Source organism: Salmo salar, chromosome ssa29, assembly GCF_905237065.1.
Source record: "Salmo salar chromosome ssa29, Ssal_v3.1, whole genome shotgun sequence".
Classification (NCBI taxonomy): Eukaryota; Metazoa; Chordata; class Actinopteri; order Salmoniformes; family Salmonidae; genus Salmo; species Salmo salar.
In genome coordinates, this window is record NC_059470.1 from 2,991,398 (window position 1) to 3,011,409 (window position 20,012).

Sequence of the window (20,012 nt, forward strand, 5' to 3'; positions counted from 1 at the left end):
AGGTGTGGAGAAAAAAAAGACACAGCAACATCAAAACCTCATCCCAACTGTAAAGTATTGTTGAAGTGACTTTAAAACAGTTACAAAGTTTAATGGCTGTGATAGGAGAAAGCTGAGGATGGATCAACAACATTGTAGTTACTCCACAATACTAGCCTAATTGACATGGCTGCTTGGCCATGGAAACCCATTTCATGAAGCTCCTGACGAACAGTTCTTGTGCTGATGTTGCTTCCAGAGGCAGTTTGGAACTCGGTAGAGTTTTGCAACCCATGACAGCACTCTGCAGTCCCATTCTGTGAGCTTGTGTGGCCTACCACTTTTCCGCTTAGACGCTTCCACTTCACAATAACAGCACTTAAAGTTGACCAAGGCAGCTCTAACAGGGCAGACATCTGACAAACTGACTTGTTGGAAAGATGGCATCCTATGACGATGCCACATTGGAAGTCACTAAGCTCTTCAGTAAGGCCATTCCACTGCCAATGTTTGTCTATGGAAATGACATGGCTGTGTGCTCAATGTTATACACCTGTCAGCAACGGGTGTGGCTGAAATAGCCGAATCCACTAATTTGAAGGTTTGTCTATATACTTTTGGCCATGTAGTGTATGAAGTCTATTTAATATCTCCATTGCCAATGGTACAATTTACTATTTTGATGATGATTATAAGAACAAACTCCTTCAGCTCTTCCTCTGGTAGAGATTTGAAATGAAGCTAAATCAAACATTGGCAGCAGACTCCCAACTCGGGTTTCATCATCACTGACCGTCACCATCAGTGTGTTTAGCTATAGTCCAGATCCATTGCTGAGGCTGACAGTGTGCCCGTGGTCTGACCTGCTCTAGTCTGCTCTGTTTATTCTCAGCTCTGTTCTGTGTGTCTGTGTCCCAAATGGCACTCTATTCTATATAGAGCGCTCTACTTTTGATTGTGTTACTGGTCAAAGTAGTTCACTATATAGGGAATAGGTTGCCATTTCACACTTTTGAAGGATACGCACTAAACCCAAACATGGAGTCGTTTAAGCATCCAGACCATCCCGGCGCTCTGATTGTCTCCTTATAGAATAGGACAAAGATTCCAAATTCTAAATAATGGACCTAGCATGTAGAGTCTAGGTTCTGACTTTATGACTGAGCTGAGACCATAGGGGGAAAGCTTTATCATCCATCTCTCCAGCTCTCTCACAGCTTGGTGTCACTGATACAATTGACCTTTATTGGACAGGTGGCTCAAACAATCCACTGTGTGTGCTGTATTACATGTGTCTTTGTGTTATACAACCATGGCCCCTTGGCAGAACCAAGACTGACATCTCTCTCCCAACCCCCACCCCCCAGGCTGGCCCTGTTGAAGAAGAGTGGCGAGGAGGACTGGAGGAACAGGATTAATAGGAAGCAGGATGTAGTGAAGGTGGCCGTTTCAGAACGTCACGCTCAGCTATGGGAAGTGGAGCAGAGCTTCAAGAAGAAGGTAACCTGACTCACTACTGTATATACTCTACGGTACGCTCATTTATCAACAGAGAACTATACCCCTACTAAAGACTCTTCACAAGCACATGGTTAAAGTTTTTTGGCTGACACTTTTATGTAATGAAAAAGTCAATCAGGCAGTTTTTAAGGCATATTTTGGGGGAACTCACAAACGCCTTAATTTGCTTCCTACTTTTCTAATCAAGTAATCCCAAAAGGGGAAATTGTAAGAACACTTGCCTAAATTAATTAATCATTTTGCCATGTGCAGATGTTGTCGCTTCATTCAGTTATTGCCTTTAGGCACCTTTAATTGTATCAATGAACCATAAATAAAGTAAAATTGTTGGTTTAATATGAACTCGTTGTAAATTCATATCAAGACAGTTGTGGATATCTCTAAACAGAGGGGTTGTGTATTGTCATCAATATTGTGTGTGTGTGTCTGTATGTCTTTTCCTTTTCATCTCAGTCATGTTAGAATCACTTATAAAGCATGCTTCTTATCATGCTTATAAGCTTATTGAGGCCAGAATTGCTGTGCATATCTTAAACTGCACTTACTCTCAAATATGATAGTCATTGGTGGTTATTTTGATTTTGGAAACGAGTAGTCAGCCTATATCAGTAGTACTGTATTTACACTGTTTTACCATATTCTGTAAGCCATTTAGACAACGAACTTAGGTTATCTCACCATGTGTGTATTCTGAAGACATTGTACAGTAGTTTCCAAGTAAATGTAATACTAAGAAGACCAGATTAAGGTTGGCATCATTTCCTTAAATCCGGTATTCTGCTCAAGATAACTTCCTGGGCAGTATCAGGAATTGTATTAATTGATATCACATATCCGTTGTGGTTTTGCACATTTATTTGGCAAACATGAAATGTAGGATATGAATCTAATGCATGTTTGTTGTCATTTCTGTATCTTGTCTTTAGCCTACAATAACCAATGCATGTTCTATGTAATTTCTCCTATTCTATCTATTTGTCTTCCTTCCGTTTGCATGTATTTCTTTCATTCAAAATAAACCTTTATTTCAATCTCTGCATGCGCACTGTAGTTATGTTGCATGAGGGTTTTTAAGTGGTGTGGGGAGATTTTTACACTTACCTCTGTTTAGAACTATTCACAACCTCGCCCTATTCTCTGTCCTTCCACCGAAGCAGAAATACCATGTTTTGTTTTGGCTCACCAATCCAATTATTTTCGTTGCTTTGTCATTTAAAAAAAAAAAAAAAAAATTTACAGTATGGGTGTAATTGACATAACTGAATGAAAACATTCCTCAGTGTTCCACATGGTAACCTCTGCCGAGTCTCCGACAACCGGATGTTCCGGTTTCAGGGGAAATGGAAAGAGAGCCTGTGACTCGACTTCCGCTTTCAGCGACACTCCATCTAAATGACGTAAATGTTAACTCCTCCTCCACATTTACCGGATTGGTAGAACAGTGCAGAAGAGAACCTCCCCCGACAGTACATTTTTTTTCTCGTCAAGACCAGTATATAGGGGAATTCATTTTAGGTGTTTCTTTCACACCTGCTATGGTAGATTACACATGCGATGACAGCTGCCATTTGTCAAGTTATGACAGCCTCTGAAGATTTTGCGATAAACTTGATTTTCTTTCCCCCTCATAAAACCAAAAGGAGGCTGTTGTCAGGCCTGAGTCGTCTGTATTCATCATGTGTCTTAGAGTAGGAGTGCTTTGTTAGAGAAAGTTTTCCCTTTAAATCATAATGAATAAGATTACACGGGGGTGGGTCTGACCCTAGGTCGACACTCCTACTCTGAGACGCTTTATGAACATGGGCCCTGATCTTTTAACTCTGTAGAGTAAGATAAGAACAGTGAGGAAACTAAATGTGTAAAGTTAGGATCAAAGCATAAAAGAGAAGGGCAGTGAATCAATTGAAATAAGCCAGTCTTAGGGCTTCAAATGAGGTCAAGGATGGATGTTTTTGTTTTCAGTCTATTTTTTTTACCTACCATTCAGCCTGGCCAGGAAGCTCAGTCAAAACCATGTCCTTCTGACGTCAAAGGAGGTATACTGTAGCCATCAGTACAGTAGAAATTAGAAGTCAGGAAAGGCAACCCCTTTATGAGATTATTTTCTAGGATGTCATTGTCCATGCTTATTTAGAGTTTGAACTACACTGAATTATTGCTTAAAATGTTGCTTAAATATTGCTTAAAATGTTAAAGGTACAGCTCACAGCAACTTCAGGGACTCAGGCATCGCCCCCCATATGGTGTATGTGTATGCATCTTGATTTGATAGATATATATATCTACGATCGTTTATACCGATCTAAAACGATGCATAATTTATAAGTATTAAATGCTTAAGGCTAAAAACAAGCAGTAAAATTCCAGTGGAAGACTTTGGACTTTGCTTGAGAATGTGTGACTGTCACTATCAATTGATCTAATCACTTTCTCAAAGGAGTATGTGTAATTTCATTAAGTGTTCATATAAGTGATCATAAAACATTTGGTAGTGGAATAACATTTGGGGAAATGATTCTAGACTTTATTTTCTTCGTACCTAAAAGATGTAATTAAACTTGTTAAACCACGTAAAATTTCAGGAAATGAGCTTCATTTTCCTAGGTCCCTTAAATTAAACAAAATAAAGCTGGTGTTTGTATTTAATATAGGGGGAGGGAAGGGGGCCATGGGGGGGAAAAAAGGTTGGGAACCCCTGGTTTAAACGACACCTGACAAGAATATAGCTTGTATTTCAAAGTCAACATCTCAATAGTCAGTTAAGGTTTATAGGGTGCTGAGGTAGAGGTTGACGTTTTAGCTTAGCCTCAGCCAATCGGATGACAACTTAGTCTACAGACAACACTTGTCCTTTTTCTCCTGGTTGTGCTTCTTTAGGAAGAAGGGATGCTGATTAATGAGTTGGCTGTGTCTGATCAGCTCTGGATAAGACCAGTGTGTTAGCGGGGAACCTAACACATAGCCTGGTGTGTTGGTGTTTTATACACAGTAGTATTGGTGCTTGAGGGGGGAAGGGGCGTGGTGTCTGTTTTACATAGGGTTGCAAAATTCCGGTAACTTTACCAGGTTTTCCAGAAATCCTGTTTGGAGGATTCCTGTATTTCCTGCTTATTCCCACCTGATTTTGGGAATCTTCCAACTTGGATTTCTTGAAAAACATGGGAATTTGGGTTAAGTGTCCAGAAATGTGCAACCCTGTCAGTGTTTTAATTTATTACCATGGTGATGGTGTGTCGTCATGTTGACAGTGTGTTTTACCTGCTCTAATTCAGTTCTGCTGCTTATCAGATGTCATTAATGTGGTTGTTGCTGTAGGTTCAAGTCTCAAGGCTTTTTGTGTAAAGTGGTGATGGCATGGGTTTGCATCCCAAATAGCCACTTATTCCATATAAAGTGCTTTGGCGAGTGCCCATAGGGCTTTGGTCAAAGGTAGTGCACTATGTAGAGAATAGGGTGCCATTTGGGTGGCAGCCTTGGTTTCAGGTGTGATGCTGAAACCAATTGTTTTTTACATTTTTACTTTTTTTTAAAACTTTTTTCCCCCCAATTCACCAGCTCGTATTCCCTGTCTATACAGCCATTTAAAAACAGACTCATAAACTGCATGACATTGTTTGTGTTGGATGAAGTTGTGCGTGCAGGCTATGACAACAATCCACATTTACAAACCTCTGTCAAAGTACAGTTGCATATGCAGCTCTATAAAATATTGGGTTGGCGGTATCCTGGTTTTTCCATCTAATGTTTATTCCCCTCTGTCATTGATTCTGTCCGTTTTACCTTTCTGTCTGTGTCTTCCATGGCCCTCCCTCCATAGGAGCCCGTCTTTACCACCACTTTCTCTCCTCCTGATCTCCCTGACAATGATATTAGTCAGTGTCTTGATCAGTACAGCCAGGTGAGATCATGCATCCAGTTTGATGACCTGCGTACTATAGCCAGCCTGCATAGCCTACCTACCTCCTTTATGCAGTTAGTGTTATTTAGTAATAATGTGCTTAGTATCTACACCAAAGATCATGCATGCATCTGTAGGCTTTGCATGGTAAGCTCATCTACTATATGGATGCATGTTATTCCATATATCCATTACTGTATACACTCTCAACAAAAGCCCAGGCCGGTTTTCTGCTGTGAGCTTGTGTGTTAAATCCGCTACCCTGCAGTTCTGTAAGGTCTCTATAGTTGTCCTTACTCCTAAAGTGCTATCCATATGTCTGCAGGCATTGTAATGATGTTGCTCTGCTGCTGCTCTCCCTGTCCTACTACCGCCACAGCACAATTCTGAGGCAACTTTTTTTTCATGGCCTATTTAAAAACATGCCTACTCTTCCAAAGCCTAGTTCTGCCAATGAAGAGCATGGTTATTTATAAGCTACTATAGATTTGACGGTCAGTGCTTCTAGAGCTTTGGTTCTATGCATCTGTAGCTTTGACGGTACATAGCTTTGTTGCGTGATAGCTGTGACGCTACATACAGTACCATTTTGGTCATTCCAGGGTTTTTATTTATTTTTACTTTTTTCTACATTGTAGAATAATAGTGAAGACATCAAAACTATGAAATAACACATATGGAATCATGTAGTAACCAAAAAAGTGTTAAACAAATCAAAATATATTTTAGATGACAGCTTTGCACACTCTTAGCATTCTCTCAACCAGATTCATGAGGTAGTCCCCTGGAATGCATTTCAATTAACAGGTGTGCCTTGTTAATTTGTGGAATGTCTTTCCTTCTTAATGCATTTGGGCCAATCAGTTGTGTTGTGACAAGGTATGGGTGGTATACAGAAGATAGCCCTATTTGGTAAAAGACCAAGTCCATATTATGGAAAGGACAGCTCAAATAAGAAACGAGAAATTACAGTCCATTACTTTAAGACATGATGGTCAGTCAATCTGGAAAATGTCAAGAACTTTTCAAGTTTCTTCAAGTGCGGTCGCAAAAACCACCAAGCACTATGATGAAACTGGCTCTCATGAGGACCACCACAAGAAAGGAAGAGCAAGAGTTACCTCTGCTGCAGAGGATAAGTTCAGGGTAAGTTACCAGCCTCAGAAATTGCAGCCCAAATAATTGTTTCACTGAGTTCAACAGACCCATCTCAACATCAACTGTTCAGAGGAGACTGCGTGATTCAGGCCTTCATAGTCGAATTCAAATCAAATCAAATTGTATTTCTCACAACAGGTGTAGACCTTACAGTGAAATGCTTACTTACAAGCCCTTAACCAACAATGATTTAAGAAGTTAAGAAAAATACATGTTAAGCTAAAAATAGATAAGTAAAAAATGTAATAAATAATTAAACAGCAGCAGTAAAATAACAATAGTGAGGCTATATACAGGGAGTACTGGTACAGAGTCAATGTGCGGGGGCACCGGTTAGTCGAGGTAATATGTACATAGTGACTGCATAGATAATAAACAGTGAGTAGCAGCAGCGTAAAAGAGGGGTCTGGGTAGCCCTTTGATTAGTTGTTCAGAAGTCTTATGGCTTGGGGGTAGAAGCTGTTAAGAAGCCTTTTGGACCTAGATTTGGTGCTCTGGTACTGCTCGCCGTGCGGTAGCAGAGAGAACAGTTTATGACTAGGGTGGCTGGAGTCTTTGACAATTTTTAGGGCCTTCTTCATCTGACACCACCTGTTATACTGTGGTTGCTCAACAGAAATGTTTGAGATTATGCTGTGGGATTTAGAGATAATTTGTGGTTTAGTACAGTACCCTGCGTCACTGCTTCATTGCTCCAGACCACCACAAGGGGGAGTTAGAGCACTGATTATGCTTTTGGGTCCCAAGGCGCTAATGTGTCTCTGACAATGAATTGGTGATATAAAAATACTATATATTTTTTTCTACTTGTCAGTACTACTTACTAAAACTGTTGTTACACTAAGGTTTTTATTCTAAGAGAAATGAAAATGACCTGGATGCCATGTACAGTATTATAGTCTCTAAAATAAAAAATATTACCACAGTCTCTTGGGCATGTCATTTTATAGATTTGCCCTAATGAAAAATTCCCCTTAGATATTAATTTAGAATCTTCCATCCTCTAAATGTATATATTGGCGGAGAGCCATATAGATTGCAAAACATTTTTTTCTCTTTTTTTTTCTCTTTTTTTTTATTTGACCTTTTATTAAACCAGGTAGGCCAGTTAAGAACAAGTTCTCATTTACAACTGCGACCTGGCCAAGATAAAGCAAAGCAGTGTGACGAAAACAACACAGAGTTACACATAAACAAACGTACAGTCAAGAATTCAAAAGAAAAGAAAAATAGAAAAATCTATGTACAGTGTGTGCAAATGTATAAGAGTAGGTAGGTAGGCAATAAATAGGCCCTAGAGGCAAAAATAATTACAATTTAGCATTAATACTGGAGTGAAAGATGTGCAGATGATGATGTGCCAGTAGAGATACTGGGGTGCAAAAGAGCAAGCGGGTAAGTAATACTATGGGGATGAGGTAGTCGGGTGTGCTATTTACAGATTGGCTGTGTACAGGTACAGTAAGCTGCTCAGACGGCTAATGCTTAAAGTTAGAGAGGGTGCGATATAAGTCTCCAGCTTCAGATATTTTTGCAATTCGTTCCAGTCATTGGCAGCAGAGAAATGGAAGGAAAGGCGGCCAAAGGAAGTGTTGGCTTTGGGGATGACCAGTGTAATATACCTGCTGGAGCTCTTGCTACGGGTGGGTGTTGCTATGGTGACCAGTGAGCTGAGATAAGGCGGGGCTTTACCTAGCAAAGACTTATATATGACCTGGAGCCAGTGGGTTTGGCGACGGATATGTAGTGGGGGCCAGCCAACGAGAGCATACAGGTTGCAGTGGTGGATAGTATATGGGGCTTTGGTGATAAAACGGATGGCACTGTGATAGACTACATCCAATTTGCTGAGTAGAGTGTTGGGGGCTATTTTGGAAATGACATCGCCGAAGTCAAGGATCGGTAGGATAGTAGTAGTTGGGAAATAGTTGGGAAGAGATTTTTGATGGCACATGGTTTATGAATTGACACTCAATTTTCCGTTCCTCCTGAACTGCACACACACCCAAACCTTTTTGGTTTCTACTGGATCAGAATAAGCTGTAACTGGACCGTAGCATATGACTTACTAAAACTGTTGTTACACTAAGGTTTTTGTTCTAAGAGAAATGAAAATGGCCTGGACCTGGATGGCATGTACAGTATTATAGTCTCTAAAAGGAAAAATGTTACCACCGTCTCTTGCGCATGTTGTTTTCCTTTCATAATGCATCCTTATTTACAAAGCTATTATTATTATTATTATTAGATATTCTCACAGCGCACATTTGTAAATCCCAAACTCTAAAAGTAATTGGAAAGGTTGATACAAATGTTTTGGTACATTGTGGTTACAATAAAGAATGTACACAATGTAAACAAGATGCTATGTTTTTATTTAATGTAGCGATGGACAGCTGGAGGCATTTTGAAAACTGGTTTTCAAACACTTGTTTTTTTACAAGTGTGCTGTAGTACTGTAGCAGGTGTAGCCCATCATGCAAACAATGTTTCCTATTAACAGGACAATAGACTTTTCATGGCCCAACTACTGTAGGTGTGAAAATCCCCCAATTTGCAATGTATTCAATGCTTAAGTACTCTAAAGTGTTACATTTCTATCTCAAGACCTCATGCAACCGCAAAACGTCAGAGAGCCATATAGATTGCAAAATAGTTCGGAAGAGATTCCATGGCACATCGTTTATGAATTGACACACAACTCTTCATAGCCCGGCTGCTGTAGGTGTGAAAATCGCCCAATTTGGCCCTAACAGTTCTTCATCAACATCTTTATGCTTTCATTAAGAAAATAACAAGAAACATACATCTTAGCTTGTAGGCTTGGCAGAGTTACGGATTAATGTTTTCAGTTGATGCCAAACAAGTTCGATCGGGTTTAAATCAGGAGACCTATGGATGTAGAGAAGAAACATGTTTGTTTTTTTAGATATACTGTAGGTCTACCGTAGGTGTTGTAGGTCTTTTATTTATTGATATTTATTTTACTACATAAAGGTCTATTTCCCCCCACATATGGCGTTTGAGGGGATGCTTGGATCTCGCCAGCTTTGATCCATGCCTGGGCCTGCAGGACGCAAAGTTCTTTGTTTGTCAGACAAATTATTGGGTTGAAACTACAGAACAGTACAAAACAAGAGAACACACATGGTTAATGTTCTGGGGAGAAAAAAAATATATATAAAATGTCTTAAAGAGCCTTTCTATAAGTCCACGTAAGTTTCTTTAACTGTCTTCTGACTGTGATTAGAGCGATGTAGATGTTGTGCCGTGATGCCAGCAGATTACAAATGGCCTTTGCCGAGCGCTCATCATCTTCATCCATTAGTGAGTTGATCGCTTGAATAGCCTTGCTGGAGATGGAATACACTGTAAAAATGTGCAGTATACAGTAAAGACAGCAGTCGATTTATTTAAGCATTATATTTTGCATTATTAGGCCTACTTTACGGTATTGTAGCCTACTGTACCTGTTCATTTTCCTGGGATTTCGCGTTCGGCATAGCACAGGCATCTGATAGTGTTTGCGAATAGCACTGGGATGGTTCCCGAGGCAAATGTGGCTTACCAGTGAACTTCTGTGTGTTCATCATTAATACTGTGTCTCAGCAGTTTCTGTCCATGACTGATGCAACCCGAAAAAGCATTAAAGACAGAGTTAATGAGTACTTGAGGTTACCGAGAAAGTCTGGACATGGCCTGCATGGGGACTGGTCTTGATAAATCAATGAGATTTTTATTTTCACTGAATCTCCATTTGGGTATTGGTTAGACTACAATTAGGGTATGGAAATGTTGACGTTAAAAAAAAGTAGTCTAGGCTACGAAGACATGTTTTTCCCCACCAATCAACGCATAGAGAAATAGATAAAAATAATAATTGAATAGAGATAAAGTGATTTTATGAACGTAATCAGGTCAAAATTATTATCTTATTGTCATTGAATTTATTATGTACTAATCATATGTGTACTCCCTGTTCACTCATGACTGCACGGCCAGGCACGACTCCAACACCATCATTAAGTTTGCTGATGACACAACAGCCTGATCACCAACAATGACGAGACAGCCTATAGGGAGGAGGTCAGATACCTGGCCGTGTGGTGCCAGGACAACAACCTCCCCCTCAACGTGATCAAGACAAAGGAGATGATTGTGGACTTCAGGAAAAAGAGGACTGAGCACGCCTCCATTCTCATCAATGGGGCTGTAGTGGAGCAGGTTGAGAGCTTCAAGTCCCTTGGTGTCCACATCACCAACAAACTAACATGGTCCGAGCACACCAAGATAGTCGTGAAGAGGGCACAACAAAACCAATTCCTCCTCAGGAGACTGAAAAAAATTGACATGGGTCCTCAGATCCTCAAAATGTTGTACAGCTGCACCATCGAAAGCATCCTGACTGGTTGCATCACTGCCTGGTATGGCAGCTGCTCGGCCTCTGACCGCAAGGCACTACAGAGGGTATGGCCCAGTACATCACTGGGGCCAAGCTTCCTGCCATCCAAGACATCTATACCAGGCGGTGTCAGAGGAATGCCATAAAAATTGTCAAAGACCCTAGTCATAGACTGTTCTCTCTGCTACCACATGGCAAGCGGTACCGGTGCTCCAAGTCTAGGTCCAAGAGGCTTCTAAACAGCTTCTACCCCCAAGCCATAAGACTCCTGAACATCTAATCAAATGGCCACCCAGACTATTTGCACCCCCCCCCCTTTACACCACTGCTACTCTGTTGTCATCTATGCATAGTCACTTTAATAACTCTACCTACATGTACATATTACCTCAACTATCCGGCCCCCCCCGTACATTGACTCTGTACCGGTAGCCCCCTGTATGTAGTTTTGTTATTGTTATTTTACTGCTGCTCTTTAATTACTTGTTACTTTTATTTCTTAGTTTTATTCATATATATATATTTTTAACTGCATTGTTGGTTAGGCGCTCGTAAGTAATCAATCATAATACCTGTTGTATTCGGCGCATGTGACTAATAAAATTTGATTTGATTTTTGATTTGAGGGGCCCCATTATTGGAGATAAGCTTGGCGGATGTGTTGTTACCCACCCTTACCACCTGTGGGCGGACCGTGAGGAAGTCCAGGATCCAGTTACAGAGGGAGGTGTTTAGTCCCAGGGTCCTTAGCTTAGTGATGAGCTTTGAGGGCACTGTGGTGTTTAACACTGAGCTGTAGTCAATGATTATCATTCACACACAGGTGTTCCTTTTGTCCAGGTGAGAAAGGGCAGTGTTGAGTGCAATAGAGACTGCGTCAACTGTGGATCTGTTGGGGCGGTATGCAAAGCACTTCATGGCTACAGATGTGAGTGCTACGGGTCGGTAGTCATTTAGGCAGGTTACCTTAGTGTTCTTTGACACAGGGACTATGGGGATCTGCTTGAAACATGTTGGTATTTCAGACTCCGTCAGGGAGATGTTGAAAATGTCAGTAAAGACACTTGCCAGTTGGTCAGCGCGTGCTCGGAATACACGTCCTGGTAATCCGTCTGGCCCTGTGGCCTTGTGGATGTTGACCTGTTTAAAGGTCTTACTCACATCGTCTGCGGAGAGCGTGATCACACAGTCGTCCGGAACAGCTGATGCTCTCATGCATGTTTCAGTGTTACTTGCCTCGAAGCGAGCGTAGAAGTAATTTAGCTCATCTGGTAGGCTCGTGTCACTGGGCAGCTGGCGGCTGTGCTTCCCTTTTGTAGTTTGTAATGGTTTGCAAGCCCTGTCACAGCCAACGAGCGTCAGAGCTGGTATATTGGGGCGGCAGGTAGCCTTGTGGTTAGACTGTTGGGCCAGTAACCTATAGGTTGCTAGATCAAATCCCTGAGCTGACCAGAGAAAAATCTGCCATTCTGCCCCTGAACAAGGCAGTTAACCCACTGTTCCTAGGCCGTTATTGTAAATAAGAATTTGTTCTTAACTGACTTGCCTAGGTAAATAAAGGTTAAATTAAAAAAATTGTATGACTCAATCTTAGTCCTGTATTGGCGCTTTGCCTGTTTGATGGTTCGTCGGAGGGCATAGCAGGATTTCTTATAAGCTTCCAGGTTAGAGTCCCGCTCCTTGAAAGCGGCAGCTCTACCCTTTAGCTCAATGTGGATGTTGCCTATAATCCCTGGCTTCTGGTTGGGGTATGTATGTACTGTCGCTGTGGGGATGATGTCATCGATGCACTTATTGATGAAGTCAGTGACTGATGTGGTGTACTCCTCAGTGCCATTGGAAGAATCCCGTAACATATTCCAGTCTGTGCTAGCGAAACAGTCCTGTAGCTTAGCATCTGCTTCATCTGACCACTTTCTTATTGACTGAGTCACTGGTGCATCCTGCTTTAGTTTTTGCTTGAAAGCAGGAATCAGGAGGATAGAACTACGGTCAGATTTGCCAAATGGAGGGCGAGGGAGAACTTTGTACGCATCTCTGTGTGTGGCGTAAAGCTTGTCTAGAGTTTTTTTTCCTTCTGGTTGCACATTTAACATGCTGGTAGAAATTAGGTTAAACGGATTTAAGTTTCCCTGTATTAAAGTCCCCAGCCACTAGGAGCACCGCCTCTGGATGAGCGTTTTCTTGTTTGCTTATGGCCGTATACAGAGTGCGGTCTTAGTGCCAGCATCGGTTTGTGGTGGTAAATTCACAGCTACGAAGAATATAGATGAAAACTCTCTTGGTAAATAGTTTGGTATACAGCTTATCATGAGATACTCAGGCGAGCAAAACCTTGAGACTTCCTTAGATTTCGTGCACCAGCAGTTTACAAATATACATAGACCGCCACCCCTTGTCTTACCAGAGGCCGCTGTCCTATCCAGCCAAAAAAGCTTAAAACCCGCCAAGCTGTGTGTTATTCATGTCGTCATTCAGCCACGACTCGGTGAAACATAATATATTACAGTTTTTAATGTTCCATTGGTAGGATATACGTGATCGTAGTTTGTCTATTAATTTTCCATTGATTGTACGTTGGCTAATAGGATCCATGGTAAGGGGAGATTACCCGCTCAATGTTGGATCCTTACAAGGCACCCAGACCTTGTAAGGATCTGTCTCCGCTATCTGCGTCTCTTTCTCCTGTGAATGACGGGGATGAGGGCCTTGTCGGGCGTCTGAAGTAAATCCTTCCCGTCTGACTCGTTAAAGAAAAAGTGTTTCTCCAGTATTGGGTGAGTAATTGCTGTCCTGAGATCTAGAAGCACTTTTCGGTCATAAGACACGGTGGCAGAAACATTGTGTACAAAATAAGTTACAAATAACGCGAGAAAACACACACATTAGCACAATTGGTTAGGAGATCGTAAAACGGCAGACATCTCCTCATGCACCATTACTTCTATTGCTACAGAATTTCTGCAAAGAAACTACTACTAAAGGACACCAATAAGAAGAAGAGCCTTGCTTGGGGCAAGAAACATGAGCAATGGACATTTGCCCGGTGGAAATGGTCTGATGAGTCTAAATTTTAGATTTTTGGTTCCAACCGCCATGTCTTTGTGAGACGTAGAGTAGGTGAACTTATGATCTCCACATGTGTGGTTCCCACCGTAAAGCATGGAGGAGGAGGTGTGATGGTGTGGGGGTGCTGTGGTAGTCACACTGTCAGTGATTTATTTAGAATTCAAGGCACACTTACCCAGCATGGCTACCACAGCATTCTGCAGCGATACACCATACCATACGGTTTGCGCTTAGTGGGACTACCATTTGTTTTTCAACAAGACAAGGACCCAAAACACACCTCCAGGCTGTGTAAGGGCTATTTGACCAAGAAGGAGAGTGATGGAGTGCTGCATCAGATGACCTGGCCTCCAAAATCACCCGACCTAAACAAAATTGAGATGGTTTGGAATGAGTTGGACCGCATTGAAGGAAAAGGAGCCAACAAGTGCTCAGCATATGTGGGAACTCCTTCAAGACTTTTGGAAAGGCATTCCTAATTAAGCTGGTTGAGAGAATGCCAAGAGTGTGCCAAGCTGGCATCAAGTCAAAGGGTGGCTACTTTGAAGAATATAAAATATGTTTAGATTTGTTTAACAATTTTTTGGCTACCACATGATTCCAGTTTTGATGTCTAAACTATTATTCTAATAAATAAAAACCCTTGAATGAGTAGGTGTGTCCAAACTTTTGACTGGTACTGTAGCCCATGATGCTACATAGCTGTGACGCTACATAGCTTTGACACTCTATGGTGATGGTGAGATTAAATGTCACATCTTTTTGCTAGGCTTCTAGCTAGGCTGCATCCTCTCCTCTCTGTCCTTCAGTCATTCCTCTCATTTCATCCTCTCTTCTTTCCTTTCTCCGCCCTTCCTTTCCTCCGCCCATGACACATCTTCACGGTCATGTGAAAGCTACCAGTCCCTTTATGTCCAGAGTCAACAGCCCCCACTTGTCTGGAATCTTCAGCCCCCACTTTCCAGAGTGACCAGTCCCTCTATTGTTAGCGATGAGAGGCACCCTTGGAGAAGGAAGGTGAACCATTCACCCACTCCAATAGTCCAACAGTCACTCACTCACAGATATATAGGCCTACTCTCACACATATAGGCCTACTTCAGCGCTTATCATGGGCTTACAGTGCAAACGGTACAGCTTTGATGTTGGCTACAGAACTCGAGTGTGTCTGTGTGTGTACTCATGTGAATTAACTTGTTCTCGATGTTTATATTTGTGTGGTTGCTTTCGTTTTGTGCTCGTCCTGACATGGTCGTCCAACTCCCATGCTCTGCTTCATTCTGTCGTGATTGGGTTCTCTTTCAGTAAATTAACTGTAAACGAATATTGTGCATTCATGCCATTTCATCCCATACACTGTACATTTTTTCACTTCTCTCTGTCAAACCAGTCAATTCATATGAATTGAAGGCACTTTTGTAAAGGGTAGTCTGTAGATATGCTATAGTAGACACAAGGCATTTTTGTAATGGGGAAATCTATGGGTATGCCAGGTATGATTTTGATGTTGTTCAATGGTGTGCTACATTAAGTGAATGGTGATTATAGTTAGTACCACACCACAACTGCACAAATATTTCCATCTTCAATGTTCTGAACGTTTCACCTCACTGAATACACCTTAGGGGTGTGTCCCATATGACACCCTATTCCATATGTGGTGTACTACTGTTGACCAGGATCCATCAAAAGTAGTGCACTATACATTGCATTCAGAAAGTATTCAGACCCCTTGACTTTTTCCACATTTTGCTACGTTACAGCCTTATTCTAAAATGGATGTAAAAAAAATCCAATCTACACACAATACCCCATAATGACAAAGCAAAAATAGGTTTTTATACATTTTTGCAGATTTTTATAGATATGTATATATACACACACACACAGTTGAAGTCGGATGTTTGCATACACCTTAGCCAAATACATTTCAACTCAGTTTTTCACAATTCCAGACATTTAATCAGAGTAAAAAATTCCCTGTTTTAGGTCAGTTAGGATCACCACTTTATTTTAAGAATGTGAAATGTCAGAATAATAGTAGAGAGAATGATTCATTTCAGCTTGTATTTCTTTCATCACATTCCCAGTGCATCAGAAGTTTACATGCACTCAATTAGTATTTGGTAGCATTGCCTTTAAATTGTTTAACTTAGGTCAAACATTTCAGGTAGCCATCCACGAGCTTCCCACAATCAGTGGGGTGAATTTTGGCCCATTCCTCCTGACAGAGCTGGTGTAACTGAGTCAGGTTTGTTGGCCTCCTTGCTCACACACGATTTTTCAGTTCTGCCCACAAATTTTCTATAGGGTTGAGGTCAGGGCTTTGAAATGGTCACTCCAATACCTTGACTTTGTTGTCCTTAAGCCATTTTGCCACACCTTTGGAAGTATGCTTGGGGTCATTGTCCATTTGGAAGACCCATTTGCGACCAAGTTTTAACTTCCTGACTGATGTCTTGAGATGTTGCTTCAATATATCCACATAATTGTCCTCCCTCATGATGCCATCTATTTTGTGAAGTGCACCAGTCCCTCCTGCAGCAAAGCACCCCCACAACATGATGCTGCCACCCCGTGCTTCACGGTTGTGATGGTGTTCTTCGGCTTGCAAGCCTCCCCCTTTTTCCTCCAAACATAACGATGGTCATTATAGCCAAACATATCTATTTTGTTTAATCAGACCAGAGGACATTTGTCCAAAATGTACGATCTTTGTCCCCATGTGCAGTTGTAAACCGTAATCTGGCTTTTTTTATGGCGGTTTTGGAGCAGTGGCTTCTTCCTTGCTGAGCAGCCTTTCAGGTTATGTCGATATAGGACTTGTTTTGCTGTGGATATAGATACTTTTGTACCTGTTTCCTCCAGCATCTTCACAAGGTCCTTTGCTGTTCTGGGAATGATTTGCACTTTTTGTACCAAAGTACATTCATCTCGAGGAGACAGAACGTGTCTCTTTCCTGAGTGGTATGATGGCTGCTTGGTCCCGTGGTGTTTATACTTGCACACTATTGTTTGTACAGATGAACGTGGTACCTTCAGGCATTTGGAAATTGCTCCCAAGGATGAACCAGACTTGTGGAGGTCCAAAAAAATGTTTTCTGGCTGTCTTGGCTGATTTCTTTTGAATTTCCCATCATGTCAAGCAAAGAGGCACTGAGTTTGAAGGTAGGCCTTGAAATACATCCACAGGTCCACCTCCAATTGACTCAAATGATGTCAATTAGCCTATCAGAAGCTTCTAAAGCCATGACATCATTTTCTAGAATTTTACAAGCTGTTTAAAGGCACAGTCAACTTAGTGTTTGTAAACTTCTGACCCACTGGAATTGTGAAACAGTGAATTATAAATGAAATAATCTGTCTGTAAACAATTGTTGGAAAAATGACTTGTGTCATGCACAAAGTAGATGTCCTATCCGACTTGCCAAAACTATAGTTTCTCAGCAAGTAATTTGTGGAGTGGTTGAAAAACGAGTTTTAATGACTCCAACCTAAGTGTACGTAAACTTCCGACTTCAAGTGTGTGTGTGTGTGTGTGTGTGTGTGTGTGTGTGTGTGTGTGTGTGTGTGTGTGTGTGTGTGTGTGTGTGTGTGTGTGTGTGTGTATATAAAAAGTGATATCACAGTTACATAAGTATTTGGACCCTTTACTCAGTACTTTGTTGAAACACCTTTGGAAGCAATTATAGCCTCGATTCTTCTCAGGTATGATGCTACCAGCTTGGCACAGCTGTATTTGGGGAGTTTCACCCATTCTTCTCTGCAGATCCTCAAGCTTTGTCAGGTTGAATGGGGAGTGTCGCTGCACAGCTATTTTCAGGTCTCTCCAGAGATGTTCGATCGGGTTCAGACTCTGGCTGGGCCACTCAAGGACATTCAGAGACTTGTCCTGATGCCACTGCTGCATTGTCTTGGCTGTGTGCTTAGGGTCGTTGTCCTGTTGGAAGGAGAACCTTCGCCCCAGTCTGAGGTCCTGAGTGCTCTGGAGCAGGTTTTCATCAAGGACCTTTGTACTTAGCTCCATTCATCTTTCCCTCTATCCTGACTAGTCTCCCAGTCCCTGCCGCTGAAAAACTTCCCCACAGCATGATTCTGCCACCACCATGCTTCATTGTAGGGATGGTGCCAGGTTTCCTCCAGACGTGAAACTTGACATTCAGGCCAAAGAGTTCAATCTTGGTTTCATCAGACCAGAGAATTTTGTTTCTCATGGTCTGAGAGTCTTTAGGTGCCTTTTGGTAAACTGCAAGTGGGCTTTCAATTGCCTTTTACTGATGAGTGGCTTCCGTCTGGCCACTCTACCATAAAGGTCTGCTTGATGGACTGCTGGTTTTGATGGTTGTCCTTCTGGAAGATTCTCCCATCTCCAAAGAGGAACTCTGGAGCTCTGTCAGAGTGAGCATCGGGTTCTTATTCACCTCCCTGACCAAGGCCCTTCTCCCCCGATTGCTCAGTTTGGCCTGGTGGCCAGCTCTAGGAAGTGTCTTGGTGGTTCCAAACTTCTTCCATTTAAGAATGATGGAGGCCACTGTGTTCTTGGGGACCTTCAATGCTGCAGACATTTTTTGGTACCCTTCCCCAGATCTGTGCCTCGACACCTTCGTGTCTCGGAGCTCTACGGACAATTCTTTCGACCTCATGGCTTGGTTTTGCTCTGACGTGCACTGTCAACTGTGGGACCTTATATAGACAGTTGTGTGCCTTTCTAAATCATGTCCAATCAATTGAATTTACCACAGATGGACTCCAAGTTGTAGGAACATGTCAAGGATGATCAATGGAAAGAGGATGCACCTGAGCTCAATTTCGAGTCTCATAGTAAAGGGTCTGAATACTTATGTAAATAAGGTATTATTGTTTTTTATTTTCTATAAATTTGCTAAAAATTCTAAACCTGTTTTCGCTTTGTCATTATGGGGTTTTGTGTGTAGATTGATGAAGAAAAATATATATTTGATCAATTTTAGAACAAGACTGTAATGTAACAAAATGTGGAAAAAGTCAAGGGGTCTGAATACTTTCCCGAATGCATTGTAGGTAATAGGCTGCCATTTGGGACATAGACAATATTTCACATCACTGAATACACCCAGAGTCTTCCAATCCCCATGTCTCTGTGTTTTCCAAGCAGGGGATGGGAGGGGAAGAGGAGACTACGGAAAACCAGAACCAGCGTATAGAGATGTCTATCCATGAGAGGAAGCAGCTGATCGTGGCCCGAGAAGAGGCCTGGAAGTCCAAGGGCCATGGGGCCGCTAACGACTCCACACAGTTCACTGTGGCCGCACGCATGGTCAAGAAAGGTCGGGTCATCTAATACACACACACACACACACACACATGCATGGGCACACTTGCACAAAAACACATGTATTTGCACACGCATCTGAGCGCACACGGAGCCAGGGTTTGTGTCAGTCAGTGGATAGTGGTCTTCAGTGTCAATTCGCAATTCAGTTACACTCATTCCATATAACCCTGCAGTTTGTTTTGGCAGCCAGTGACTAGAATTCTCCCTACAGCCTTCCCAGACCCTCCCAGCTCCCATAGAGTAGCAGCAGTCAGTGTGTATTTCACTCTGGCCGAAAACTATATAGTTGGTCTCCTATTATCCAGTTAGCAGTAGTACAGAGGGTCTTGGCGGTTCCTGGTTCAGTCAGGTTTACTGCTGAGTGAGATTGAGTGAAGCATGGTGCATTACTGTAAGAAATGGAGGGGGGGAGAACACAAGCACTGACTGACAGACAGTTACTGTTACAGTACTACTGTTGCTGCTGGGTGGGTGGCTAGCGTATTGCTACAGTAGCTCAAACACAATAATATATATATATATATATATATATATATATATATATATATATATATATATATATATATATATGTGTATGTATGCATGTATGCATGTATGCATGTATGTGTCTGTAAAATAGAAGGAGCTGCAGCATGACCTACATTACAGTGGTTAATTTACATTATGCCCTA

The 20,012-nt window shown here is 41.8% G+C and overlaps 1 protein-coding gene across 5 annotated transcripts in view; it reads left to right on the forward strand.

Annotated features, from left to right (window-relative positions):
- LOC106590044 (supervillin) overlaps window positions 1-20,012 on the forward strand; it is a 167,760-nt gene that overhangs the window by 106,008 nt on the left and 41,740 nt on the right. For 3 of the 5 annotated variants that reach the window (XM_045710631.1, XM_014180556.2, XM_045710632.1), the window contains 3 exons: window positions 1,347-1,479; window positions 5,318-5,398; window positions 19,162-19,333. In XM_045710631.1, coding sequence (XP_045566587.1) covers window positions 1,347-1,479; window positions 5,318-5,398; window positions 19,162-19,333 — 386 coding nt within the window. Of the gene's footprint in view, window positions 1-1,346; window positions 1,480-5,317; window positions 5,399-19,158; window positions 19,334-20,012 lie in introns of all 5 variants that reach the window. The other 2 variants (XM_045710634.1, XM_045710635.1) reach the window with 2 other exon arrangements.